The sequence below is a fragment of the Onychomys torridus genome, chromosome 14 (genome assembly GCF_903995425.1).
Source record: "Onychomys torridus chromosome 14, mOncTor1.1, whole genome shotgun sequence".
NCBI lineage: Eukaryota > Metazoa > Chordata > Mammalia > Rodentia > Cricetidae > Onychomys > Onychomys torridus.
This window is the reverse complement of record NC_050456.1, coordinates 41,722,072-41,745,498: the sequence shown is the minus strand read 5'-3', so window position 1 is coordinate 41,745,498 and position 23,427 is coordinate 41,722,072. Positions and strand designations below refer to the sequence as shown.

General features: G+C 42.1%; 1 protein-coding gene across 1 annotated transcript in view; it reads right to left on the bottom strand.

Moving 5' to 3' along the window:
• Window positions 1-22,927, bottom strand: part of Mnat1 (MNAT1 component of CDK activating kinase) — a 169,547-nt gene extending 146,620 nt beyond the window's left edge. The window contains exon 1 of the mRNA XM_036206682.1: window positions 22,709-22,927. Coding sequence (XP_036062575.1) covers window positions 22,709-22,797 — 89 coding nt within the window. The 5' untranslated portion in view covers window positions 22,798-22,927. The remainder of the gene's footprint in view (window positions 1-22,708) is intronic.
• Window positions 22,928-23,427: the final 500 nt, after the last annotated feature.

Genomic DNA, 23,427 nt, shown 5'->3' with positions numbered 1-23,427 from the left:
TACTACTCAGAAAGTTAATTTCAGGCTAAAAATTTAACCTGTGTATCTGCTTCACATTAGAAACTTGCTAACTAAACACAAAGAGCAAAGATATTAGAAGACTATTGGAGATCCCAGTAAGTTAACAGAAACAGAGCTTTTCAGAAATCCCCAGTGCAGCGAAAGCATCTGGGGAAAGGAACACTTTTGTAAGTCGCTGCAGGGAATTAAATGGAACACTTCTTCACAGACAATGCAGGAAGAGCTACCCAAAGTTTAGCTTCCTACATTTGTACCACACACAGGGAAAGCATCCGATCTTGCTGTAAAGGATGTACAGTGTACCACAGGGAAAGTATCAGTCCATGCTGTAAAGGATGTACAGTGTACCACAGGGAAAGCATTGGTCCTTGTTGTAAAGGATGTACAGTGTACCACAGGGAAAGTATCGGTCCTTGCTGTAAAGGATGTACAGTGTACCACAGGGAAAGTATCAGCCCTTGCTGTAAAGGATGTACAGTGTACCACAGGGAAAGCATCCGTCCTTGTTGTAAAGGATGTACAGTGTACCACAGGGAAAGTATCAGCCCTTGTTGTAAAGGATGTACAGTGTACCACAGGGAAAGTATCGGTCCTTGCTGTAAAGGATGTACAGTGTACCACAGGGAAAGTATCAGCCCTTGCTGTAAAGGATGTACAGTGTACCACAGGGAAAGCATCCGTCCTTGTTGTAAAGGATGTACAGTGTACCACAGGGAAAGTATCAGCCCTTGTTGTAAAGGATGTACAGTGGACCACAGGGAAAGTATCAGTCCATGCTGTAAAGGATGTACAGTGTACCACAGGGAAAGTATCAGCCCTTGCTGTAAAGGATGTACAGTGTACCACAGGGAAAGCATCCGTCCTTGTTGTAAAGGATGTACAGTGTACCACAGGGAAAGTATCAGTCCATGCTGTAAAGGATGTACAGTGCACCACAGGGAAAGTATCAGCCCTTGCTATAAAGGATGTACAGTGTACCACAGGGAAAGTATCGGTCCTTGTTGTAAAGGATGTACAGTGGACCACAGGGAAAGCATTGGTCCTTGCTGTAAAGGATGTACAGTGTACCACAGGGAAAGTATCAGCCCTTGCTGTAAAGGATGTACAGTGTACCACAGGGAAAGTATCAGTCCATGCTGTAAAGGATGTACAGTGCACCACAGGGAAAGTATCAGTCCTTGCTGTAAAGGATGTACAGTGTACCACAGGGAAAGTATCAGTCCATGCTGTAAAGGATGTACAGTGTACCACAGGGAAAGCATCAGTCCACGCCATAAAGGATGTACAGTAGCACTCGGTGACACTCAGGATCCAGAACTGAAGGAAAAGAAAGCAAAAGTGCACTCTGATTCCACTTGTGAAATTTCAAACTAATATGGCCATACCATTTCATTAATTCCTAAGTTTATAAAACCCATTTACGATACATACACTATTCAATCATACAAAAACTGTTCGCAATTTTAGTCAAACTGAAACGTTTCCATTTCTCTCACTCTATCTCCCCAAAGTGATTTCAATTTTTGGCTCTGGTTTTGGTTTAAAACAGTCTTACTACAAAGCTCAGGCTGGCCTCACACTGAGAATCTTCTAGTCTCAGCATCCCAAGTGTTATATAGTTAGAAGCATGCACCACTGTGCATTTTTATTGCTGGACGGTGGTGGTGCATGCCTGTAATCCCAGCACTCGGGAGGCAGAGCCAAGTGGATCTCTGTGAGTTCGAGGCCAGCCTGGGCTACCAAGTGAGTTCCAGGAAAGGCGCAAAACTACACAGAGAAACCCTGTCTCAAAAAAAACAAAAGAAGAAGAAGGAGGAAGAGGAGGAGGAGGAGGAGGAGGAGGAGGAGGAGGGGGAGTAGTCAAATCTAAACTGAAGAGATACTACTTTAACTTCAAGGACACATTTCATTATCATCAGTGACAGCACAAGTGGTCTCGTTCAGAAGGTGCTAGGGCATTACTACAATGTAAAGGAGACCATCTGCTGTCAAGACAGACAGAGATGATTACATAAACACACACACACACACACACACACACACACACACACACACACACACACACACACATTTCCAGACAGGATCTCTCTATGTAGCTCTGGCTAGCCTGTTCATCTTTTTTAATTTTTTCCACATTTTTTTAGATTTATTTTTAATTATGTATCTGTGTATGGTACAGGCACCTGAGTGCAAGGGCCTAAGGAGGAAAGAAGAGGGCTTCAGATCCCCTGGGGGTAGTTACAGGGAGTTGTGAGCCACCCTATATGGGTGCTGGGAACTGAACTCAGGTTCTCTGTAAGAGAATCACCAAGCTATTTACACAGCCTCTACACTCATTTAGTATAAGAATATGTGCGGACATGTGTGCGTGCATACATGCATACCGTGTGCCGTGTGTGTGTGTATGTGTGTGTGTGTGTGTGTGTGTGTGTGTAAAACTGTGCACATGCCCATGCCTCAGCACACACGGATATAATAGGACAACTTGAGGTTCACTTCTTCCAACATTGGGTCCTGGAGATCGCAATCACCAGGCCTGGCAGCAAGGCAAGCACCTTTACCCACTGGCCTGTACCACTCGGCAACCTTCCAGCCACAGCTTCTCAAGTGCTGGATGTAGGCATCAATGCAGCCACCTGCAGGATGTGGGGACTGAGCTGACTAGGGCAACGGGAAGTGAAGGAAGGACAGCCGAACCTACAGGAAAGCTGGGATAGCGTGAGTGACAGGCTCTGATAGAGAGGGACCATCACCTAGAGACTCAGCCCAGAGGGTCAGCTACTCTCAGGATGGGGTCTCTGTAGGGGAGACACAACAGGCAGCACATCCTAGAGGAGGAGCCCCTGCTGATACTTTCTGCAAATACAATGCTACTCCAACCAGGGAAGGCCTTGCCATTCCCGAGGGTCTGCGGCTATGGTGTCCTTGACAAGGCCACCTCTTATCTTGAGTGCTCATTCATAGGGAATACACTCACTCCCGTATCCGCCCCCGCCTTATTTCTTAGATGTTCCCCATGCAGCCTGATGTCTAGTGCAGCCACAGCTCTGTGCAGTCTCTACAGCCTGACTAAGAAGAGAAAGAAAGAAAACAGGGCAGCCTCTAGCCTGGGTTATCCTCCTCTTTCTCAAGAACTAGAAAAACTCAAACACCAGTAAGGTTGTCCTCCTGCATCATGCCTCTCTCAGGGCTGCTTGTAAGCTCTGGGCACAACGTCTCGGGAGAATTCTTCTGGACCCTGGTGAAGCTACAACAAGGTTCTTCCCCTTTGGTGAGCATGTGCCATGCCTTCAAAAGGTCCTATACAGGGGCACATGTGCAGTTACAGCAGCTCCCTAGGCTAGAGTACACTGCACATGGTCCTACCATAATTCCGTAGCCAGTCCTGATTGACAAGTAATCGCTCCTCCGAGTTGAGGTCAGATTCTGTCATGCTTAGCCAATCGGAAGAGGCCAGGCATTGTCACTGAGGGTGTGCTGAGTAAGTCCTGTAGTATATAGAGCCATAGGCCCATAGGCTGCCTGTACACGTTGTTTAACGTCCTGTAAGGATTTGAATGGCAGAGTCTCAGAAGAATGCACCATTTGGTTTGGGTCTTGTAAGACAGGCTTCTCAAACATGGGAAGGCAGTTAAAACCATCAGGGTCTTACCCAAAATGCTCCATCCTAAACAAGGCTTGCAGTGAGAGGGTAAGTTTCTTCCCCCTCATATCTCCTGGTGGCCCAGACCCAATGGTTAAGTGACCACATCTTCACAGTCACTTTCCTCAGCATCTGAGGTACCAGGCGGGTTGGAGCAAGCACAACATGAAGTGAGTTTGCCTCTCCATCTCCTTTCTATCTCTGCAGGTCAGGGGGCACTGTTGGAGCTGCACTTGTGGCCCTCTGTAACTTTCTGTGACTGTATCTCAGGGACAAGGGGTCAGCTCTTTATAACCTGAGGGACAGGCCTCCAAGGTTGGACATCCCCAGATCAAATCTGACAGAGCCTGCCCTTTTATGAGCAAATGGCCATGAATCTATAAATCACATATAAGATTCCATATACCAAAAGTAAAAAGAGGAATACATTTGTGTCCTTCCGCCATATCATTCATTAATACAGGGGTACACTCGCTCCCCACATACACCACCAATCTTGGATCTGTAAACACATTTCTCTATTAATAATTAAGTCACAAAAGCATACAACTTTAGGCAACAAGGTTGTAACTATTAAAAAATACATAAATGACATCTTGACATCTTTGTGAATAACTGTATATTTCTAAAAATGCTCAATTTCACATTATTTTATTTCCATTTTAATTGATTTCCAATGAACATACCTGCCTACCACTGACATTAAGTTTTTTTCTATACTCCAACTGTTAAATGGTAAACAATCTTTAAGACACTGTAAAATCTAAGAAATATGATTTAAAGAAACCTCTGGGTATCACTACTGAACATCCAATCTCTTTAGCAATAGGGGGAAAATCGCTTTTTGAATTATATGCTGTAAAAGTTCACAATTTCATGTACAATATAGTGAGAGACATTACCAGTTCATGAAGTATTATCAAGCAGAAACTTTCTGAGCAAACACAGTATTTCTCAAAATGAAGAAATTCTGTTTTGAGCTTTTTGGATATAGCTTTTCCTCTGTCTTCAACAAAATATATTATATATACTATTTTCATGCTGACTAAACAGAGCTGTACTATTTTCCTGTATGTGTACTGGTGTTCACATATGTACATGTGTGTGTAGAGACCAGAGGGCTACTTCAGGTGTCTTCCTCAATTACTTTCCAGTTGTTTTTCTCTTAAAACTTGCTTATTTTATGTGTATGAGTGTTTTGCCTTCCTGTGTGTATGTGCACTGTGTGTGTGCCTTACGCTCACAGAGGCCAGAAGAGGGCAACACAGTGCCTGAAAATGGAGTCAAGGATGCTTGTGAGCTGCCATGTCAGTGCTGGGAACCAAACCCAGGTCCTCTGCAAGAGCAGCAAGTGCTTTACCTGCTGAGCATCTCTTGAGCTCTCTCCATCTTATTTTTTGAGACAGGGTTTCTCACAGAACCTAGAGCTGGCTGACTCAGCCAGACTGGCTAGCCAGGGAGCTCCAATGAGCCTACGGTCTCTGCCTCCCCAACACAGGAATTACACAAACACATTACTGCACCTAGTTTTTTGTTTGTTTGTTTGTTTGTTTTCCCTTTACGTGGGTACTAGAGATTGAATTCAGGTCTTCATGCTTATGCAGCAGGCAATTTACTGAGCCATCTCCCCAAAAACCAATAACATTTCTCCCCCTGCCTTGTAAACTTTATTTTTATTTTGTATGTATAAGTATTTTGCCTGCATGTATGGACGGACACTATGTGTGTACCTGGTGTCCATAGAGACCAGAAAAGAGCGTCAAATCCTCTGGAACTAGACTTAGAAACAGTTGTAAAGTCACCATGTGAGTACTGGGAACCAAACCTGGGTCCTCTATAAGAATAGCAGGTGCTCTTAACCTCCAAGCCATTTCCCCAGCCCCCAATATCATCTCTAATGACAAATTTCGAGTGAACAGATGCAGTATACAGTATTGCATGCATGTCAACACAATTCATCCTTTCATTTGTCCCCAGTTTGACTGCAATCACTGTCTTAAAAAAGGTAAAAGTTCTTCTTCCTTAGAAGCCACGGTGGTTTGAATGAGAAAAATCCCCACAGGCTCAGGCAACACTTGGTCCTCAGTTGGTGGTATTATCTGGGAAGTTATGAGGAGATGCAGCCCTGAATGAGGAGACTTCGAGAACTGCTCCACTTCCAGATCATTCTCTCTACTTCATGCTTGTGGCTGAAATATGATCTCTCAGCTTCCTTCTTCTGCTACCATATCTGCCACTTGCCTGGCCACCATGACAGACTCCTATCTTTGGAACTATAAGCCAAAATGCTTTCTTTCAGAGGCTGCTTTTGATCACGGTGTTTATCACAACAAAAAAAAAAAAAAGCAAGTGATACAGAAGTTGGTACCAGAGTGTGGGTTATTGCTGGAAAGACCCTGACTGCCTTGTTTTTTAAAGAGATGTGGAAGATTTTGGAACTCTGGTCTAGAAAGGCAGCTGAATGCTAGAAGCAGGCCTTTAAATGGCCATTCTAGTAAGAGCCTGGAAGACAGCAGTGCTAACAGCCATGTGGACTGTGGACGCCCAACTCAAAGAGTTTCGGGGGAAGCAAGAACTCTAAAGCAACTGGGCTACAAACCTTCTGCCCTTGTCCTCAGAACTTGCCTGCAGCAAATTAAAAAGTAATGGACTAGCCAGGCGGTGGTGGCAGACGCCTTTAATCCCAGCACTCGGGAGGCAGAGGTAGGCAGATCTCTGTGAGTTCAAGGCCAGCCTGGTCTACAGAGCGAGTTCCAGGAAAGGTGCAAAGCTACACAGAGAAACCCTGTCTCGAAAAACAAAACCAACAACAAAAAAAGTAATGGAGTAATTCCTTTGGCAGAGGAAATTTCAAGACAACATAATGTTGAGTCTGTCTGTGCATGGTTGCTCCTGATAGCATGTATGCAGGTCTAGAATGGAAAAGAGCAAGTGGGGCAGAAAAAAATACAAAATGTGCACTTTAGAGAGGGAAAAAGCACTAGGAAGCTTAACATTACATCCCAGGTATGTGCAGGAAGAGGCTGGAACTGTTAGGTGGATAGGTGATAACAAAGAAGAGGCCTCCTTCTCTGCATTAGTACCTCAGGCAAGACCCTACCCAACTAAGCTTCCAAACTATGAAGGCAAGCATATGGCATTTTCTACTCCTAGAAAACAACTGAATAAAAAAGCTTCTGCTAATGTGATTTAAGGGAACAAAGGTCCATCCCAAATTGGCAACAGAACTTAGAACTGCTGTCCACACAATGCTGAGTTTAGAAGGATAAAGGATGAAAGAATAAGGGGACCTGGACTCTTCCTCTGTAGTTTCAGAGAGCCACTGAGGCTAGGCAGTGTGTGGCAGAGGAATCCCTGAATAAAGGCCCTGAGAGGCTACAGTGTGCAGCTGTAAAAGTGAACCCTACTTCATAGTGCAGTCCTAAGATGTTGGAGATGCCAGAGTCATGGGATATCTACCAAAGAGAGCTACATACAAGGAGTAGAACCAGTCCAAGAGCAAGATCTACTTAGTAAATAGCAAAGTTTGAGGAGCAAAGTCACCTGAGCCCCAGACATTGGACATGAAGCTACAGGATAGGGTGCTTGCCTTAAAGGGGTCTTGTCCCAAACTTCCTCACTACATTCCCATTCCTTCCTTTAGAAAATGTATATTCTGTGCCATTATGCTGGAAGTGTGTAATTTGCTTTATTTCCTTGTTTGTTTTAAGGAGGTTACAATTAAGAATCTGTCTTGATGGATCTCTGAGATAGAAGTTAGCTTGGTCTACAGAGCTAGTTCCAGAACAGTCAGGGCTACATAGGGAAATCCTGTCTGGAAAAACCTTGAGTCTCAGAAAAGACTTTGAACTTTTAAACAGTATTAAAGACTATGAAGGACTATGGGAACTTCTGAAGTTCCACAAGATGAAGTTTGCATTATGGTGGGTCAGGGAGTGAAATGTGGTCACCTGAATGAAAAGTGTTCCCCCACAAGCTCAGACACCTCCACACTTAGTTCCCTGGCTGGTTGCACTGTTTGGAGAGATTATGGGGAGATGCAGCCTTGCTGGGGGAAGTATACCATTGAAGCCAGGGTTGAGAGTTCACAGCCTCATCCCCTTCCAGCTCTCTGCTTCGTGTCTGTGTATGAAGATGTGATCTCGCAGCTTTTCTGCCACCATGCCTGCCCCCTGCTGTCATGCCTCCCTGCCATGACAGGCTCCTCCCTCTGGAACTGTAAGCCAAATTAAACTCTTCCTTCCATAACTTGCTTTTGGTCGTGGTTTTTTACCACAGCAACATGAAAGTTACTGACACAGAAGCCTTCCATTAAGAAAGCTAAAGTGGGGCTGGAGAGATGGCTCAGCGGTTAAGAGCACTGACTGCTCTTCCAGAGGTCCTGAGTTCAATTCCCAGCAACCACATGGTGGTTCACAACCATCTGTAATGAGCTCTGGTGCCCTCTTCTGGCCTGCAGGCAAACATGCAAACAGAACACTGTATACATAATAAATAAATAAATCTTTAAAAAAAAGAAAAAGAAAGAAAGCTAAAGTGATTACTTCAGTAGAGATAAAGTAAACTTAAATAAAATAAATAAACTTCAACACAGGGCATTCCCAAGGAATGAATGTTCAATAAAAGGAAAGACCAATGAAAAGACATAACATTCATAAATAAACATTTGCTTTAACAGAGCTTCAAAATGTAAGTGACAACATCTGGCTGAATTAAAGATATACATAATTTCATAATTATAGTAGAAGGTCTTAAGACTTCATTCTCATCAACTGATGGCTCAATTAGACAAAAATCAGTGAGGATATAGATTTGACTAACAAGAAAAGCTTGACCCAGTCTATATGTATAGACCACGACACCCAATCCTGTACAACACACCTCTTTTTTGTTTGTTTGTTTGTTTGTTTTTCTAGACAGAGTTTCTCTGTGTAGCCCTGGCTGTCCTGGAACTCGCTTTGTAGACCAGGCTGGCCTCGAACTCACAGAGATCCGCCTGCCTCTGCCTCCCAAGTGCTGGGATTAAAGGCGTGCACCACCACTACCTGGCTACAACACACCTCTTTCTCTCATATGCATATGGTATTTAACAAAACAATGGTGAAAGCCACTAAATGTCAAATGTTAATGCAGCTACACATTTTCTGACCACAATGAACTTAAATTATAAATTAACAACAAAAGATATGTACAAAAGCAACAAATACATAGCAACAGATTTCTAAACAATTTAAAGGTAAAGTAGAAATCCAGAGTAAGAGAAAAATAATAAAGTTGGACAGAAATCAATGAAAGGCCAAATAGATAATAGAAAATAAAAGCTAACCACACTAAAAGCCAGACCCTTGAAGGAAGAAATAAAATTGACAAATCTCTAAATAAGAGTAATAAGACAAAAATAAAAACTGATTTTTATAAACATTAAAATAATAGACTGCTGAGCAGCCTTTAATCCTAGCACTTGGGAGGCAGAGCCAAGCAGATCTCTGTGAGTTCAAGGCCAGCCTGGACTACAGAGCAAGATCCAAGACAGGCACCAAAACTACACAGACAAACCCTGTCTCAAAAAAACAAAAAAAAAAAAAAGGGACAATAGACTACTATGAAAAACTTTATGCCAACAAATTCAACAATTAGAAGAGAGCAAATTCTTGAGAAACTGACACAAGACATTATATTATATACTGTTAAAAACATTAAATTTTAAAAAACCTTCCCTAAAGAAAAAAACACAGGCCCAGAAGCTAGTATAGGCAAATTCTAATAAGCACTCAAAGAAGGAAGAGCATCAATAGTATATAACATAAAATTTCAAAATATTAGGTCAGGCGGTGGTAGCACATACCTTTCATCTCAACACTCAGGAGGCAGAGGCAGGTGAATCTCTGTGAGTTCGAGGCCAGCCTAGTCTACAAAGTAAGTTCCAGGACAGGCTCCAAAGCTACACAGAGAAACCCTGTCTTGAAAAACAAACAAACAAACAAACAAACATACACACACACACACACACACACACACACACATACATATCACATATATATATATATAAAATTTGGGGAAATGATATGTCTTGTGCTAAGTAACTAATAACAACCCCATCCCTCTGGATACATGTTCTACAGCATCCTTTCCCCAGCTAGGGGACTTATTACCATATAACTGAATATGATATGTCCAAGATAAGATTTTTATTTTTATTTTGTTTTGTGTAACTCACTCTGTAGACCAAGCTGGCCTCTAATTCATAGAGATCCACCTGTCTCCACCTCCCAAGTGCTGGGATTAAAGGTGTGTACAACTACACCAGGCCTCCAAGATTAGATTTTAAAACAGAGGGGCCTGGAGAGATGGCTCAGCGGTTAAGAACCCTGGCTGTTCTTCCAGAGGTCCTGAGTTCAATTCCCAGCAACCACATGGTGGCTCACAACCATCTGTAATGAGATCTGGTTCCCTCTTCTGGCCTGCAAGCATGCATGTAGACAGAATACCATATACATAATAAATAAATAAATCTTTAAAAATTTTAAAATTAAAAAATAGAACAGAGTTGCAGGGCTGGAGAGATGGCTGAGCCCCTCAAAGCACTTGTTGCTCTTGCAGAGGACCCAGGTTTCAATTCCTAAGGCTTACATGATGGCTCACAACCATCCACAGGCATGCAAATGATGCACACACATGCAGTCAAAAGCATTTATATACATAAAATAAATAAATAGGAGAAATAAAAACACTTGTTTCCATGTTGGGGACTGAGCCTGGGGGAAGCCACCCTACCATGAAGGACAGGCAACTCAGTGGAGAGAAAGCATGAGCAGGTCTTCTCAGGCTTGCTAATATCACACAAGCAAATGTGACGGCTGATTACAGCACCAGTAACAACTGCAACTAATGTCATGCTTAGTGGTAAGAGATCTCACCTCATCACCCCAAAGATACAGAAGAAGATAGCGCCCACTTTTACCATCCACATCCAGCACCATGCTAGAGGTTGTATGCTATGGAATAATCTTTTTGTACACTGTGAAGGTGAGTCTTTGCCAAGGCACCTTCTGATTGGTTTAATAAAAGAACTGACTGGCCGGTAACTAGGCAGGAGGTATAGGCAGGGCAGCCAGGGGATGGTAGGAAGGGCAGAGTCTGAGGAGTCAGGAGCCAGACTCGGAAGTTCATACATGAGGTAAATGAGCCTTGGGGCAGCATGTAGATTAATAGAAATGGGTTAATTTCAGCTGTAAGAGCTAGCTGGAGACAAGCCTATTGGCCAATCATTTATAATTAATAATTAGTCTCTGAATGGTTATTTGGGAGTGGCTGCTGAGACACAGAGAAATTCTACCTACAGTTGTAGTTTGCATTAATACCAAATAACGGCATGCACGGTGGCACACACCTGAAATCCCATCACATGGGAAATGGAGGCAAAAGATTCAAAACTTCAATATATCCTCAACTACACAGAAAATTGAGGCCAGCACAGGATATGAGGCCCTATCTCAACCCCCATTGGAAAAAAAAAATCCTGACTAAATAAAGTTCAGAATGGATGAAACAAACCTGTCACATTTACAAATAATAATTGTAATAATAAAATAATAAGGGCTGGAGAGATGGCTCAGAGGTTAAGAGTACTGACTGCTCTTCCAGAGGTCCTGAGTTCAATTCCCAGCACCCACATGGTGGCTCACAACCACTTGTAATGAGATCTGGCGCCCTCTTCTGTGTACATAATAAATAAATAAACCTTTGTTTTTAAAAAAAAAAAAAAAAAAGCGGGGCAGTGGTGGCACACACCTTTAATCCCAGCACTTGGGAGGCAGAGCCAGGTGGATCTCTGTGAGTTCAAGGCCAGCCTGGACTACAGAGTGAGTTCCAGGAAAGGTGCAAAGCTACACAGAGAAATCCTGTCTCGAAAAAATTAATAAATAAAAATAAATAAATAAATAAATAAATAAATGAATAATAAATTGATTGCTTTACACTGAAAATCCTAAGGAAGACTACAGGCCAACTGCTGGAACAAATTTAACAAGACTGTATTATATAAAACCACTACAGAAAAGTTCAATTCTTATATTAGTACCAAATATCTAGAAAGTGAACTTTTTTTTAAAGTAGAATGAAAAACTACCTGAGAATAAATGCAGTAAATAAAAACAGCTGAGGCTGCTGCACTGACCACTGCTGACCACTACACTGACCACTGCTGACGTCTGAAATAAAGACCTAAATAACTGAGAGACTATATCACCGTCACAGGTTAGCTGACTCAGTCGTTTTTAAATGGCAGTTTTCCCCACATTTAATGTCAACCCCAATCAATTCTGTAGCAGGCTTTCTTTTAAGTTATCAAAATGGTTTAAACTTTATATGGAAAGTCTAAGGGCACAGAATAATCAAAGAAACTTTTTTTTTATTTTTCTTTAAGAAATTTTCTTATATTTTTGGTTGTGAGCCTAGCCTTTAACGGCTGAGCTATCCCTCCAGCCCTCTTAAAGAAATTTTCTACTCACTCCACATACTATCCAGATTCCCCCCTCCTCCCTCCTCCCACCCCCCAGCCCTCTTTCCCAAGCCACCCCGCATCCCCACATCCCCAAATCCCCCACTGCACCAAGGCTGTGCAAGGTATCACACCACAGGCACCAGGTTCCAGAAGCCTGCCCACAGACCAGAGACAAATCCCAATCCCCCTGCCTGGGTTCCCCACAAACAGTTTGAGCCAAACAACTGTCTTCCGTATCCAGAGGGCCTAGTCCAGTCCCATGGGGGCTCCACAGCCACCAGTCCACAGTTCATGGGCTTCCACTAGTGTGGCCGGTCATCTCCGCATGACCTCCCATCATGATCTCAACATCCCTCGCCTGCAGTATCTCTCCTCTCTCTCATCAGTTGGATTCCCAGAGCTCAGCCTGGTGCCTGGCCGTGGGTCTCTGCATCTGCCTCCATCACTCACTGGACAAAGGCTCCAGGATGACAGCTAGGTTATTTGCTAGGCTGGTCACCAAAGAAGACCGGTCCAGGCACCCTCTCAAAGAAACTTTATTTTTTGGGGGGGAGGGAGCAATTTAATAATTTCCAATGATTTTGTAAGTAAAGAAACTCCTAACTAGTTGTCTTTTTTGAAGGGTTTTTTTTCCCCCCTGCTGGCTCTTTAGGTTTTGACTTGATATTTTTAAGCTTTCTGGTTGTGTTGTCTTTGATATTCAACACATACAGTAGATCTCAAAAACAAAGAAACTTTTTTAATAAAAAGGTTAAAATAAGTTGGGGAGTGGTGGCGCACGCCTTTAACCCCAGTACTTGGGAGGCAGAGGCAGGTGGATCTAAGTTCGAGGCCAGCCTGGTCTACAGAGCGAGTTCCAGGATAGCCAGGGCTACACAGAGAAACCCTGTTTGGGTGTGTGGGGAGGAGGGGTGTAAAAGACTTACAGTGCCCTGGTTCCAATAGTTACTACAATAGTTTTGTAATCAAAGCAACCTGGGGATACTGGCAAAGTTACATATAATCAGTAAGAAGTGAACTCAGAAACAGACCCATTCTTGACTAATTACTGCCCCTGTCTCATTGGTTTCTTTCTGAAAAGGAGTTTCCCTAAGTGTACAGCCCTGGCTGTCCTGGAACTCACTTTGTAGACCAGGCTAGCCTGGAACTCACAGAAATCTGCTTGCCTCTGTCTCTAGAGTGCTGGGATTAAGGTATTCACTATCATCAGCTGGTGACATAGGAAATTTTATAAGGTGATAAAAATAATACGATGATGGTTTCATGGGTGCATATTTAAAAACTGATTAAACTATGTACTTCAAATATGTGTTTTGTATTACATCTTAATAAAATTGAGAGAAAGAAAAGAAAAATGGTAGCATTTACCAAAACTATAAATATGCACCCCACTTCTAGAAATACACCCTATTGAAGGCAGGTGCAGTGGTGAGTATCTGTAACTCCAACACTTGGAAGGTTCAGGTGAGATAACAAGTTCCAGACTGACTGAGGCTCACAGCAAGAACCTGCTGCAGGAAAGGAGGCACGGAGGGGGGGGGAGGGGGGGGGAGGGAGAGGAGAGGAGGGGGAGGGAAGGAGAATGGGAAGAAGAAATACAGTCTATTGGGGTTGATAACATGGCTTTACAAGAGCTACATTACACTGCCATCACCATAAGAAGGAAAAAGAAAATCCAAGTGTGGTAGTGCACAGCTATAATCCAAGCACTCCAGAGGCTGAGACAGGAGGACTACTTCAAGTTCAAGGCCAACCTGCATGACATAGTGAATTCCAGGCCAGCCTGGGCTATGAAGTATGTCACTATCATGAAAAACAGGGAGGGAGGGAAGGAGGAAGGAAGGAAGGAAGGAAGGAAGGAAGGAAGGAAGGAAGGAAGGAAGGAAGGAAGGAAGGAAGGAAGGAAGGAGAGAGGGAGGGAAGAAGGAAGGAAGGAAATAGGGAAGAAGGAAGGAGGGAGGGAGGGAGGGAGGGAGGGAGGGACAGAAGGAAGGAAGGAAGGAGAGAGGGAGGGAAGAAGGAAGGAAGGAGGGAGGGAGGGAAGAACAGAAGGAAGAGGGAAAGGAAAGAAAGTATATCCTTTATACTCACATACACACAAAGATTCAGGCACAGAAATTGCTACCTGTGGTTACATGGGATGACCAATAATCCTCAGTGTATTTGAATTTTCCATTATCGCAAACATCAGACATTCTATAACACTTGAGACTGACAGCATCACTCTAAGTAATAATCACATTACATAATATATTATGTGCCCAAAGAACATTAGCTACCATGTGCCAGGTTCAACATGGCAAATATCTCGTGGAGTGGGGATCCATTACAGCGGTAGAACAGGTTCTCAGCACACCCATGCCCCAGTGTGTGGAAGAAAAAAACATACACCCTGAGCTGATCCACTCTTGGGACTCTCTTGTGAACTACTACAGTCATCAATCTACTTGGGCTATGTTTTCAGTGATTTCTAGTTTATTACATACTAACTCCTTCACATAATGTACGTTTAGTTTCCATTCTCTTTTCAAATAATATAAATCCAAAACACATAAAATAAACAAGAAATGCAATGTATTTTCCAAGGAAAAGTTAGAAGCACTAAATTTACCCTGGTCATAGTTGTTATCATCGACAGGATTCCCCACTATAAAGTGTGTGACTTTGCATTTAATTGCAGCACATTACATAGATGGCTTTTTGCCATTAACCTCTAAAAGAAATTAAACATTAATGAATGCCTGAAATACAAACAAGGCATTCAAAATCTGAAAAATGCAGAAAGAAACATCTACTTCAACATATATTTTAGATCTCTAAAATGCATTTAAATTACCTTAAGCAAGAATTTTTTCCCTTTTCTTTTTGAGGCAGTCTTGCTATGTAATCCAGGATGGCCTACCATCTGCTATCCTCTGCCTCAGCCTTCCCAGTGCTGAAATTACAGGCATATGCCATCATGCCCAGCTAAAAGTATAAATTTTGTCTTTAAAATGTTGCTGGCACTGGGATGCAGCTCAGTTGATAGCGCTTGCCTGACATGCACAAACCCCCAGCACCAGATAAACTGAAATCCTAGCACCTGACAGGTAGCAGCAAGAGGAACCCAAGGTCATAGCTTCAGAGTGAGTTCAGAGCTAAGCTGCCATACACCATGTCTCAACAAATATAAAAACTGACTTTTACACACACTGCTGGTTGGGCTGGGAGGACAGCTCAACGGCTAAGAGTAGTCACTGCAAAGAACAAGAACCTGAGTTCATACTCCCAGCACCCATGAAAAAAGCTAGGTGTGCCAGGCGGTGGCACACACCTTTAATCTCAGCACTTGGGAGGCAGAGGGACATGGATCTCTGTGAGTTCGAGGCCGGCCTGGGATACATCGAGAAACCTTGTCTTGGAAAAAAAAAAAAAGAAAGCTTCAGTAAGAGAATATCTCAAGAGCACAAAGTAAAATGTGATAGAGCAGGTTTCCATGTGTGCACAGGTGAGCACACGCACTCATGCATGCACACACACACACACACACACACACACACACACACACACACACGTCTATTTGCTCATCAGTGTCAAAGACAGATCCCTTTGCTATCAATTGGGCAAAAAGTAAGTACAGATACAGAATTTGTATTTATTAACCCAGTATTAATTTATATATATATATTAGGCCCTGGCTGTTCTGGAACTTGCTTTGTAGACCAAGCTGACCACCACTCATAAAAACTCACCTGCCTCTGCCACCCAAGTGCTGGGATTAAAGGCAATAAGCCACCAACACCCTTCAGTAATAATTTTCTTAGATTTATTTATTTTGACATTTTATGTGTATGAGTGTTTGGCCTGCATGTATGTCTGTGTACCACAGGCATGTCTGGTGCATGAAAAGGTGGTAAGATGCCATATGGTACCAGGAATTGACCACTGAGTCAACTTTCCAGCCCCAGTAATCATTTTTAAAATATCAATTAAATATGACATATTTGGCAACATCAGAAACAATACTAAAATTTGAGCCTTGTTTATTTAAAAACAACTTATTTAAGGCAATAAAGTAAACACTATGGGATTACTTATGAAGAAACTATATTGAATACTGGTAGATTTCAAGGCATTTGTATTTTAATGGGATGAGTTGTTTACAAGTAAATCAGAGTTAATGTCAGATGCAGTTTGCTTCAGATACCTGGAATTAGAATAGCAGGCCCATTAAATATATATGAATCCATGATGCAGAGACACTGCACCATATTGATGGAGCCCTCATTAATTTTCAATGATGTAGCTAGCCACTATTATATTTGTGTTCTGAAAAGGGGGGTGTATAATCATTAGCCTTCATCTCAAAATTCTTGTTTTTTACATGTTTCAATATAGTTAAATAAAAATCTAACACTCCAAAGCACTTCTACTGAAGTTCATTAAACTTCACATTCTTTTCTATTTATAGAGAATTTATATACATATTTGTACATATATAATGTGTGGACACAAAGGACATCTCTTGATACACAACATGAAAATGAAATACAAGAAGTGAAGGTACTAAAATTATTTCCTCTCAAAAGTAATAAAACTCATTGAGCCTTCTTATTATCTAATTGGAGTTATGGAATAAATACTGACACTGTTTATAGACCAAAGATAAAGATGTGGCAAGATGCAGCAATGGCCCACAAAACTATTACTAAATGTTTAAAGTGTTGGCAGTGGTTTTATGTTTGTTTGTTTGTTTGTTTAAACTAGCACCCTGAAAAATAAAATGTAAAGAGAGAATTGTTCTAAGTTGTTGAAATTTGCCTTGATAATATAGTATTTTCATTTAATGGTATTTTCACTTCATCTATAGAATGTCAGAGAATTTTATTTAGTAAACATGATTAAAATTTAACTGAATAATCCCTAACAAATGTATACACAAAAAAGTGAAATGGGCTTTCGTTTCCCTGTGTGTCTGAAAAGGAGGGTGGGTACAGAGTACAGGCAAGAACTTTCCATTTTCTAATTAACAGGTCTTCCAACTCCCTGTCAATCCTGTTAATAAAATAAACAGCACACTGTAGCCTGTACTTTTGTTCAAATTCCTCACTAAGCCCAAGAGCCAAGTCAGACTCTCCTAAGGGGCTCTCCCCTTCTCTTCCCTCCTCATTGGCTGACTTAAACATCATTTACGCATTTGAAGCCAACCAAAAATTTTGTTCCCTTGGTGGTAACTTTAACCAGTTTAAGACATATCCACTAATCAAAGGCCCTTTTCCTAACTAGTTAGGTTGAAGGATTTCAAGCTTCTGACTCTTCTTCTTGGGTCTCATTACATAGCCCTGGCTACCCTGGGACTCTCTAGGTAGACCAGACTGGCCTCAAACTTACAGAGATCAGGCCATGCATGGCAGAGCACACCTTTAATCCCAGAACTTGGGTGGGGCAGTTGCATCTCTGTCAGTTCAAGGCCAGTACAGCCAAGACTATGCTGTGAAACCCTGTCTTCAAAAAAAAGAAAAAAAAAAAGTCATAGCACTCTACCTGCCTCTGCCTCTGCCTCCCAAATTCTGGGGTTAAAGGCATGCACCACACCTGCCAATAGGGCAAGTTTCTGTTAATTATTTCTTTAACAAATAGTACTTTTTTTATTTTTCAAGACAGTGTTTTTCTATGTAACAGTCTGACTGTCCCAGAACTCACTTTGTAGGCCAGGCTAGCCTCGAACTCACAGAGATCTGCCTCCCTCTGCCTTCCAAGTCCTGGGATTAAAGGCATGTGCCACCACTGCCTGGCAACACTGTCTGGGACATCAGTGTTTTGCCTGCACATATCTGTGTGAGTGTGTTAGATACCCTAAAACAGGAGTTACAGACAGTTGTGAGCCACCTTGTGAATGGGTGCTGGGAATTGAACCTGGGTCCTCTGGAAAGGCAACCAGTGCTCTTAACTGCTGAGCCATCTCTCCAACTCATCAATTACAAATTTTTACAACTAAATTTTCCTTGTAAAAATACAAACTAATTTCCTCTGCGTCACTCAAAAGAGCTAAAAATACAGAAGAAACAATGGCTGCCACTTTTTTTGGTATACGACTACTCTAGTAGTGTTTAAAAACTATTTGAACACAAGATTCACCTAGATAAGTAATAATAAAGTAGGGGTCTTCTCCCCACCCTGAAAAAATAACAGGGACCAGAATTCTGTATTTTAAGTAGACATCTCAGGTAACTCTTTAATATGAGGCAAGTCTGGGAATCAATGACCTGGAAATTTATTGAGTGTACAAGACAGACTGCAAAAATATCAATTACTAAAGAGCAGTAACTAATAAATTACTGTTGAGCCTTGCTTTTTTGTCTTTGAAAATAGATTTAACACACTGAAGCAAACTATCTCCAGGCTTACTTCTCATTAAATTATTCCCATTCCATATACCACTTTAGGCTCTTTTTGCTAAGTGAAGTGAGAAACAAATTCACATGCCTTTAATCCCAGCACTCTGTGTATTTATATGTGTCCTGATGAATTCAGTTGGACTTTAATTGTGTAAAGGAAGAAAATACAAACTCTAAGCAGCTATTCCGGAGATAGGTAATGGTTGGCTTTTATTGGGTGCACATTATATTGCAGACATATATAGGAGGCAGAGGCAGGCAGAACTCTGAGTTCGAGGCCACTCTGGTCTATAGAGTGAGTTCCAGGACAGCTAAGACTTTTACACAGAGAAACCCTGTCGTGAAAAACCAAAGTAAAAAAAAAAAAAAATTTAAAAAAATAAAAACAAGCAAATTGTCAGACTCCTACAACTTAAACCCAATAAACCATTTTTTATTACATTTATTTACTTCCTTGGGAGGAAAGAGTATGTCTCAGAGATCAGAGGACAACTTGCAGGAGTTGGTTTTCTCCTCCCACTCTGTAGGTCCCAGGAATTAAACTTAAGTCACCTGGCTTGATGGCAAACACAATTACCCACTGAGCCACATTGCCAGTCCAAGGAGCTATTTTTTTAACACAGAATATTGGCAATATCTCTTCATAGGTGAGAGTAAATTAATTCTTAAATTTACTTGAACTATGCCTCAAGTAATCCCTCACAGTGACCCTGCAGGGCAAGCACAACTATTAACGTAGGAGAGTGGATGACTAATTTTCACTAAATTTACACACTAATCTAGGGTAAGAGTCAAGAGGGCTATCATAATACTTAGTAGATATACTTCATGCCCATGAAAAAAAGAAGTGATGAAAAAACAAATTCATGTTATTTCTGTTTGAATTTATAATATAAAGGCCAGGCAATTAATATGCCATTGTGTCAGGCTCTTACAGAATAAAATAATTTGCATCTGAACGAATAATCCTTAAGGTTTAACATACAATTTCCTATTATCTGTTTGAGGCTTAGGCCACAAATTTAGCAATATGACTTCCTAGAAAAGAAGCCCTGAGAGGTACAGAAATGACTCAGAGGACCCAGGTTCAATTCTCAGCACCCACACGGTGGCTCACAACCATCTGTAATTCCAGGTCAAGGAGATCTGACTCCATATATAGAGGAAAAACACATGTAAAGTAAATCTAAAAAAATAGTCCTAAAAGGTGTCCATAAGGTCAAAAACCCTATGAAACTTTCTAACAGCAAAGTCCCCTCCTGCATACGCCCCAATATCAGCACTCTGGAGGCCAAGATAGGAGGATTTTGAGTTTGAGACCAGCCGAGGCTACCTAGCTAGTTCAAGGCCAGCTGAGCTACAAAGCAAAGTCCTGTCTCAACATGGGGAGGGGGAGTGGGAAGAGAGGTGCCGAAGAGATGGCTCAGTGGGTAAGAACACTTGCTGCACAAGCACAAAGACTGAACTCAGATACAAGTACCCAATAAAAAAAGCTGGGCGTGGCTTCAGGAGCCGGTAACCCGAGCACTATGAGGGTCAGCTAACCAGCTCCAGGCTTAATGAGAAACCCTGTCTAAAGGAATAAGGTAGAGAATGATACAGCAGGGCACTGAGCATCCTTCTTTGACCTCCATGCATATACCTACACACACAGGTGCACAGACACACACACACACACACACACACACACACACACACACACACACACACGTTAGCATGGTGGTGCATAGTTAATAACCCCAGCACTCAAACTAAGGCAGGAATATCAAGAATTCAAGGTTTGTCTAGGCTACAAGACACATTCCTGGTCAACCTAGGCTATATAGCAAGACACTGTCTCAAAAAAAAAAAAAAAAAAAAAAAAAGTAATAATAAGGACTGGAGACAGCCCAGAGATTAAGAGCAGTGGCTGCTCTTCCAGAAGACTTGGGTTCAATTCCTAGCATTCACATGGTGACTCACAACCATCTGTACCTCTAGTCCCAGGGGATCCAGTGTCCTCTTCTGGCCTCTGTTGGCACTGCATGCACATGGTGCACAGATGTATATTGCAGGCAAACACCAATACACATAAAATAAATAAATAGAAGTCTTTAAAAGACACATCAGTTATGCTTTACTGAATGGGTGGAGATCAAGTGTGGGAAGTTGGTGTGGCTGAAATTCAGAATGCAGCCAATTCCTCGACCAGAGATTTATGGAAGATACCCATATGTCTTCTAACAAACCCCAAGAATGAGTGCCTATTCCAAAGCTTCCTGTCCGAAGAGGGTGCTGTTTCCTAATTTGCACACTACTATAAATTACTTAAAATAAATAAACATCACTTACTAATTAGTCCCACCAACAAATGTATTAATTAAATATTAATCCGATAAAACTCAATATAGCTAACAATTCAGATATAATACAGAGGAGAGAAACACAGTAAACAAAGCCAGAGAGAGTCAGCAAACAAAATTCAGATTCCTTAGCAGGACAACTCCATCACAAACTATCCAGTATAACAGAAAATAAATGGGACGGCTATATCGCAGGCAGGCAGGCAGGCACACAAGGGGAGGGGGGGCACTTTGGAACTGGCAAAAAGAATGTTAAAAGCCAGAGATGGGGAGAAGTTCTATGAAACACTGTCATCTAGATATGACCCAGCCACTCCAATCTTGAGTGCATCGCAGCAATGGACATCTGCATTTCAACATTCTATCACAGACAGAGACGTCCAGGTGGTGGGGGTGGGAAAAGAGCATTTTTCAATGATGCAGCCACTGGTGGAGTATTTAGGAAGAAGTTCAAAGGGAAAAGAAGGGGAATAGAGTAGGTAATGAAGGATATGATCTCCATACATTGTGTGTATGTGTGTGTGTGTGTGTGTGTGTGTGTGTGTATGCTAAAAGAAAAACTGCAGAGAAATTGAACAAAACTTCTCAAAAAAAACTAATAGTGTGCCACTCATGGTAGCACATACTTGAAATTCCAGAACTTTTAGGCAGAAGATTTTAAAGTTCAAGGCCAGGCTGGACTATCAATTGAGGTCCAGTCTTTACAAGTACCAGATAATATACCAAAAGTATTCCCCCATTTCCATTTTCCTGCATTCCAGTCGACTATCTTTACTGTATGTTTAATCTTAAATTATTCAGTCATAGCTACACTGTCTAAAATAAAGGTTAATTAGGAAAAGGAATCAATTAATGAAATTAATAACCCTATTATGACAATTATAAATACAGCTCATGGTACAATTCATGTCTAAAGACCTTGTCTATCACACTGTAATCTACCTTTCATAAGAAGATTCAAACTATAGGAATATAGTACTGAAAAATTTATAGTACCTTTAATCTCAAACCACCTTTCACTAAATCACTTCACCAAAAAATTCTGGCAAACACTTTGACCAAATTCTGCACTTATTCTTCAAAATACACACAATCACTCTCCCTCAATTCACCACCAAGCAACCAAAATCACCTGCTTCCTAGAGCCACTTCCTGGGTTCCAGACTCTCAAGCCCCACAGTCCTGGGAAGTCTCAGGATCATTTCCTAGGATGAGGGAATGATACCCACATAAACTCACCATGAGATTGCTCATGGTGAAACGCTGCAGTGCCTGGAATCTAATGTGCACACAATAAAAGCCAACCATTACCTACCTCCAAAATAACTACCTAGAGCCTGTATTTTCTTCCTTTACACGGTTAGAGTCCAACTGAATTCATTAGGACACGTACAAACACACTGGCTTTTCCAATTAACCCATTCAATCAATAGCAACAGTAGACATCCTTCGTAAGTTTTCATAGCACGTCTCTTTTCAATAAAAAAACATTTCGTAAGGACTTGAACACTCCAATCCCCCACACTTTCAGCCAGAGAGCTGTCTGGAATCTAGCTAACAACACAAGGCGTGGAAACTGTCGAGATGTTCACTAGCTAGAAAGGCAAACTCCTGCGTGCCACAATCAAAACTCTTAAGTTCAAAGTAGGCCAGAGACGCCCGGGGCAAGCAGCTACAAACCTTTTAAAGGAACGACGCTCCTTTTTTCCATTTTTTTCGCCCGATGTTGAAACTAACCACACCCTTCATTGCCCCCGAGTTGCCTCCTAGTATCTCCCAGGACTGTCCTCCCACCCCAGGAATCCAGGGTCTCGAGACTTACAGAGTGTGTCCGCACACGTTCACCATCAGCTTCAGCGAAGGGTTCCGGTATTTGGTGGTCTTACACCTGGGGCAGCCCTGATCGTCCATGGCGTCTCCTCTGCTTTGGCTTCTCCGCGACGCCGACTTCAACCACTGGCACCTACGAGCACCCCCAGACCCGACGTCAAGCTGGCTCCTACCAACAGGCACTTGGCCGGAATGGTCCTTCGCGAAAGAGCGCCGGCTGGAACCCAGGCGCTGCAACACAAAGGTTCCGGGAGCGAGTTCTCAGGTCCCGGCGCTACAATTCCATCATAACCTTAGGTGAGGCAGCTCAGTATCTTGGGATGGGAGAAGGGATGCTTTTAAATTATACACTCGCATGTGGTGGCGCACGCCTTTAATCCCAGCACTCGGGAGGCAGAGCCAGGTGGATCTCTGTGAGTTCGAGGCCAGCCTGGTCTCCAAAGCGAGTTCCAGGAAAGGCGCAAAGCTACACAAAGAAACCCTATCTCGGAAAAAAAAAAAAAAAAAAAATTGTACACTCGTTGCCTAATTACATTTTAAAGATTTATGCTGGGCTACAGTCAATTACACAGACTAGTATTTTCTTTCAGAAAATTGGAGAGTCTTTACCGCATACGTCTTTATACTTGTGTAATCGAAACATAATCAGGCTCACATATATAAAGATTTAGAAAAATACTAAGTGTAGTAGCTCACACCTATAGTAGCAGC